Raw genomic sequence first — 6249 nt, 5'->3', positions numbered from 1 at the left:
CTGGTAGAGAAGCTACAAATGATAAGTTCAACTGTATAGTTGACAATATTTAGAACATTCCCAGATGTTTAGACAATAATGAACAATACATTTGTTCAATAAAAAAAGGGATCGTTTGTGCCCCATACAATTTTTGTATTACAGATAACCAAGGAGTTCCACTCCTAACAAAAGCCTCGCCTTTAAGTAAAGGTTACACATATTTTGTCCTACTATTTGGACCATACAAAGGAGTATACACAAACTTCGTTGACTTGTGCCAAGGAAGGAATACAAAACTCTAGATACAAAAGAGTTTATTAGGAGAATGCCAACTCTCACACAAATTACTCTTAGATGTAAAAAAATGGGAAAAACAAAAACAACAGGTTGAAATTTTTTCGCAAGGTTACAAAAATGAAGATGAAGACTCTGAAAAAGAGGAAGAAAAATAAAATTTTACTATAAAAAAATCAATAAGAAAAAAAAAGAAACCAAGGGAATAATATCTCCTAAACTTATATCCATCTAATTCTTTAGAAGAGAGGAAACAAATTTTTATAAATTTTTCTTTCTTGATTCAAGTTTAGAAGAAAAATAAATCTTTCTTAATCTAATTTTAACTTCTATCTCATATTTAAAAAATTGAAAGAAATAAATTTTAAAACATCTATACTTATTTATATTTATTATAAAAGAGATATATTTTTGTAATCATCTTTTTGATTTTCACTTTTAATAAATTATTATACCCCTTAAATATTAATAAAATATTTATAATATTTTTATTTATGTTTAAAACTACAAAAATATAAAAATAAATTAACCAATAAAAAAAAAACTACTCTCTTCCGTTTCTCCAACAAAATTTCTATAACCACGTTTCATTAAAATTTGTGACCTAGCTCGCCACTTATAGATCCAAATCCATTTCGATATATCTAAAATTCTGCGAGACACAACAACGGACTATGAAATTGTTTTTTTTGGCTACGTGTTGCCCATCTATTGGTACGTTACACCCTTCTCTCACAGTTGGGGACGTTAGAGTTTCCTTTGATCGTCATCACAATTGTTTTTGTTTTTATTTTCTTCGTCAAACTCGTACGGACGGATATTCCGCTGAATCAATACATCGTTGGTTTCTGAGACAGCCACCTTCGGATCTCAGATCGCCACGCTTCCTTTGATTTTGTCTTCCTGCTTCTTCATTTCCTATTCTCAGCTTCCAATTTTTCTTCTTTTTTCTTTGGGGGGTTTCGTTCCTCTGTGCGCCATCCCTAATTCGATACCATGAGGAAGAAGCTCGACACCCGTTTCCCCGCTGTAAGTACTTTTCTACTTTTCACTTTTAATTACTGTGTCTCTGCGTGTTAATGTGTTGTTTGCCGTCTCTGCAAACAGTGAAAAGTGAAAGGATAAAATTTTCCGACTTCAATTCAGTGTTTCTTATTTGGGTTATGGTAATTGGGAGTTTTGGGGTTGAATTAATTGGGTAAACTTTAATATGGTATAATTTGTTGGGGTTGCATTAATTGGGTGATCTGTAATTTAGTATAATTTGTGGGAATTTCTTTGTTTGAGGGTGATAATCGAAGTGGATAGGTTTATATTTTCAGTTCGAATACTAAATATCTGACTGATGCAAATAGTTAAAGGGAGAGTTTTGTATTAAAATGATGGCCTTGTAACAAGATATGGTTGTTTATACTAAATAAATGATGCCAGCTTTGGTGTTTGGCTTAGTTTGGGTTGTGAGTGGAGATAGTGTTGAAATTAGTGATGGGTGCATGAGTTGAGAATGCTGTCGAAATTTATGGTAGATTTATTTCGTGTGTTGTGCGTTTGGTTTGCGTGGATTTGAACCCACCTGCATGGCTCTCCCTCTGAATTGTTCTTATGAACTGGAAATTTGTGGCGAGCAATTTGCATTTTCGTGTATTGTATGGTCCTTTTTTGATGGTTAGGATTTAGAGGTATGATAGTTCCTTTGTTGATTTTGCTGCAGCAAAGATCTATTTATCATATATGTTTGTAAATATGTCTAGGAACATGATGTTTGACTGCAAGTTTATAGGTTAACGATAGTCCTTGACTCCTTGGACATACTCTATTATTCCAATGACTTGAAGTGCTCAAGAAAATTTTTCTAAGTTTATAGGTTTGTTGCTTTATGTATAATGTATCTCTTAGATTTTGGGGGATCTCCAACAATATCAAAACTGAATAGGTGGCAAATGCATACTTTTTCAAATGCATAGTATTTTGGGTCCTGATTCACTTTTCTTACGCAACTTTACTGTCCTGTAGATTAGGTTGAGCCAATTTCTGAAGGTTTTAATTTGTAGGCTGATTTGACAACTTCCTTTGACAGCATGACGTATCATAATGCAATTCTTCTTTTGGAAAATATACTTGTCATTATTAATTAGGGAGAACGTACAATAGCATTTTGCGTAATTATACCGTGACTTGTGTGATTTTTTTTTGTTTGCCTTACTTGTCAGTTTTACCCATTACAGTTTCCTAATATCTAATAAACAATATGAGGTTATTTTGTTTACTTTGTTTCTTGTACCCTTTATTTTATTAGTTAGTTGACAGAGAAATCAATCACCATATTTCAAACATACAAGGGGATGGGGTGGGGAATTACATATAGACTCTATGAAATTGGAACTAAGGGAACTAAGGTTTCAGTTGAACCATACTGTTCTAACCAATGGGAGTGTTAAAACTGAAAACATAATTTAGATTTCAATTCTTCCTCTATTCTGTTCCTTATTTAAGGAAAGAGATGTTTTAAAAGAATGCTTTATCTGATGGAAACAATAATTTTCAGGCTCGGATAAAGAAGATAATGCAAGCAGATGAGGATGTTGGAAAGATAGCATTGGCGGTTCCAGTTTTAGTATGTAAGTTGATTTTACATACTTCCTAGTCAGAACTTGGCCGCAGCTTGGTCTTTCCCCTCATATATTATTGATATCACTCTTGAATTTTTTACAGCTAAAGCTCTGGAGTTATTTTTGCAAGATCTTTGTGACCGTACTTATGAAATAACACTTCAGAGAGGAGCAAAGACCATGAATGCATTGCATTTGTAAGTCAAGAAATATTTTAATTTGTTCTTGGCTTGCTTTTACTTCAATGAGCCTTTGGGCTTGAAATGTGTCCTTTCACTGGCCCATGTTACCCTTTGCTGAAATTCGGTTTAAATTTTAATTATTAAACAGAGAGGTAGCAAAATTCCTACTCCTCATCACTTGGTTAAAGAGGGTCTAGTTCCATGTTATGTAATGAGTAAATCATCCTACATATTAAGCTTTTAAGTTTTAAGTTGTCTCTTCACAGATTTCATGGGAGAATTTATTGAAATTGATAACTTCATTGTAATCTTTGACTTGAAGGAAATGTGCCACCATCCTGAAGTCTTTGTCTTGTTTTTCCCCTTAATAGTTATCAATAGCAGCAAATAGTGCCACTATAACAGAGTGGCTGGTACAGAAAATTCAGTGTAGTGTTTTTGCATTACTTGAATAGTGGCTAAAATTGTCACCGAATAGCTTCCAAATAGCAGAGAATAGCGCTGCGATTCCTAGTTTTCACCTCAACCTTCCTTTTATGGGCCAAACCTTTTATAGCCTACATATATTCAGGCCAAACTCACCACAATTTTGCCCTACACATCCCGTTACTGGACAACCCCTACACACCCCTTTATGGGCCAAACCTTTAAAGCCTATAAGCAACTGTCCCCACCTTTTGTAACACCACGTTTCAACTTTTCATTAGGTTTCTTGGCTGCTGCTGATGTTATAAGGCTGGAATTTTAAGAAGACTCGACCTCCCTCCTAAAACTTCACTTCCTTCCTATGCTGATTACATATTTTCTCATTTGTTCTTGGGCCTTAAGTAAATTGGCTCATAGCCCATGCAGCAAGTCATTCCTTAGTTGGGTCAATGAATTAACGTCATCAATTTTAGATGGAATAATGTTCTCTTTAGCAACAAGGGGAGGTTCTTTTAACCACAGATAGCACAAAAAGGGGACATTTTTGTTGAAGCATTGTAATTTGGGTTGAACCAAAATTCAGTTCAGCCGAAGCTAAGTGAAGGCGCCACTGTTTTGGCTTTGTTCCATTCAAGCACCTTAATTAAGCCTCTGGACAACGGTTAGCTACTTCCATTTTGCCCATCCTTTTGGGGATGGTAAATAAATGATACTTATATGAAGTTGAGTGCGTGCCCTACGAAACTATTATTTCCAAAAATGACTCATGAAAAGTTGGTATTGACTATTGAGGATCCAAATCCATGCTACAAAGTACAAACCACCTCTGGCAAATAACTCTGCCAGCTCTTTAGCTGAAAATGGATGGGGTAAAGGGAAAAATGTGCCGAGTTTGTGAATCTGTCCACTACAAAAGTGGTGTCCTTGCCTTGTAAAATAGGTGAATTCATCATTAAGATTTCAAATGTAAAATTTACATATGGTTTGTATTTTCTTTTGTATCATTAGCTATATCTGACTGGATGACTACTATTACTTGCTTGTGCGACACCTTGTGACTGAAAACCCTGAGTAGTTGATAGCACTGAAATGGGGACCTGTAACCAACCCTAGGAGTTAAAAGTACACTTTCTCCGACATCTTTTCAACATTGTTAAATTAAACTACATAATATTCAGGACATGTTTAATTTATTACCTGATACCACTTACCTCCTTTTTCTCCATCTCATTTATATCTTGAATATACTGCAAGTCAACACTAACCAGTGGTAAATGTAAATTGCAGGAAGCATTGTGTACAAAGTTATAACGTCTTTGACTTTCTGAGAGACATTGTCAGCAGGGTTCCAGACTATGGGCATGGGCATGGGCATGGCCATTCTGAGGCTGGAGCTGATGATCGCACACTTTCAAAGAGAAGGTTTGAAGTTCAACAGTCTTTATCTTTTTCTTTACTGTGTCTGATTTAACTATTCATATAAGCAATTAATGCAGTTAAGAATCCTACGTTCTACCAGGAAAGCTGCTGGTGAGGAGGGCAATGACAGTGATGAAGAGGCTAAGAGGAGTAAGATGGTAATTACACTTTCATGAAAAACCTGGATAATACATAATTTTATTTCTTAAATAATGGTATAGTGTCTCACACACTGACAATGGTGTGACAATCGTTAAACTCTCCTAATTCCTTGCAAAAGATGATTTCTTTTAATTCTACCATTGAATTAAATCTAGTTAATCATGTTGAAGTTGTACTGCCCTCCAAATTTTTTAATGACTAAATTACAGGTTTGTGATGTTTTTTTTTGTTTCTAGAGTAAAATTTATTCTTGAGAGGAAGGGAAATTGTGTCTTCTGTGTAAAATGGCTTGGTCTTGGGCTGTCTTGGTGAATAACGTTTTATGTTTTATTGCAGCGTGAGTTGGGCCACACTGGCACTACTGGTAGGGGAAGAGGTCGAGGTAGAGGAAGAGGCCGAGGACGTGGGACTCGAACCGTCGAAAGAGATATCTGTCATCAGCAGGTTGAATCTGAGCCCTGCACGTCTATTCAGCACAGTAGCAATGATATTCCTAATACAAGTGTGCCATTAGATAATGGTCCGCAATCCAAGGAGTTACCGAAGGAGAATTTTGCAGTTTCTGAGGAAAGTACTCAATCTTTCCGTAACATTGATTTGAATGCCAACTTAAATGAAAACGAAGACAAAAATGCTAGCACAGCTGTCCAGGCTTCATTGTCTGAGCCCACTGCCATGGAGATTAAACATGAAGAAATTCCAGGCTGGTCTCTATCTGATGCGGACAAGATGGCCATTGACACTATGCAGCTTGCAAACCTTGGTAATCGACTAGAAGAGGATGAGGAAGATTATGACGAGGAAGGGTAAATAACATACACATTGGGAGATTAGCTCTGCAGGAAGCTAGTGGTAACAGAAGAATTAGTACGTACTAGTGCTATGATGACTATCCTCTAGTAACCACTGTATGTTCCCATGCTAAGTATCTGATGACCCCTCTCTTCTTTATCTGTTCTGGTATGTATCTGTTCTCATGTAGCAGATGTAGCTTTTCTCTTCTTTAATAGTAATGTTAGCTTCATGCACTTAGGCTTTAAATGGATGTTGGTAGTTGACAACCACCTTTCTAGTACAGGTCTTGGTAAAGCTTGGTTATTAGTTGATTTCATTATGTTGGGTTATTCAAGATATTTGTTGCTGATAAAATAGTTTTCTACTTTTCTGTTCCTCAA

General features: G+C 35.7%; 1 protein-coding gene across 2 annotated transcripts; it reads left to right on the top strand.

Annotated features, from left to right (window-relative positions):
* The first annotated feature begins 1078 nt into the window (after positions 1-1078).
* Positions 1079-6249, top strand: LOC109806963 (uncharacterized). 2 transcript variants are annotated; one of them, XM_083065440.1, is made up of 6 exons: positions 1079-1305; positions 2822-2894; positions 2989-3082; positions 4781-4915; positions 4995-5070; positions 5411-6249. In XM_083065440.1, the coding sequence occupies exons 1-6, from the start codon at positions 1273-1275 to the stop codon at positions 5882-5884; spliced, it is 885 nt and encodes a 294-aa protein (XP_082921566.1). In that variant the 5' UTR covers positions 1079-1272; the 3' UTR covers positions 5885-6249. The 2 variants fall into 2 exon arrangements, with proteins under 2 accessions (XP_082921566.1, XP_020225082.1); XM_020369493.3 differs by having other exon boundaries at positions 1081-1305; positions 5013-5070.

Source organism: Cajanus cajan, chromosome 10, assembly GCF_000230855.2.
Source record: "Cajanus cajan strain Asha chromosome 10, NIPB_CcT2T_4, whole genome shotgun sequence".
Lineage (NCBI taxonomy): Eukaryota > Viridiplantae > Streptophyta > Magnoliopsida > Fabales > Fabaceae > Cajanus > Cajanus cajan.
Note: the sequence above shows the minus strand (reverse complement) of the source record. Positions and strands in the feature narration are given on the sequence as shown.

What these genes read in the sequence shown, in the direction of transcription:
- LOC109806963 (XM_083065440.1), top strand. Translation starts at nt 1,273, where the DNA reads ATGAGGAAGAAGCTCGACACCCGTTTCCCCGCT. An exon ending in GGCGGTTCCAGTTTTAGTAT is followed by an intron (nt 2,895 to 2,988) that starts GTAAGTTGATTT and finishes AATTTTTTACAG; the next exon opens with CTAAAGCTCTGGAGTTATTT. An exon ending in CGCACACTTTCAAAGAGAAG is followed by an intron (nt 4,916 to 4,994) that starts GTTTGAAGTTCA and finishes AATGCAGTTAAG; the next exon opens with AATCCTACGTTCTACCAGGA.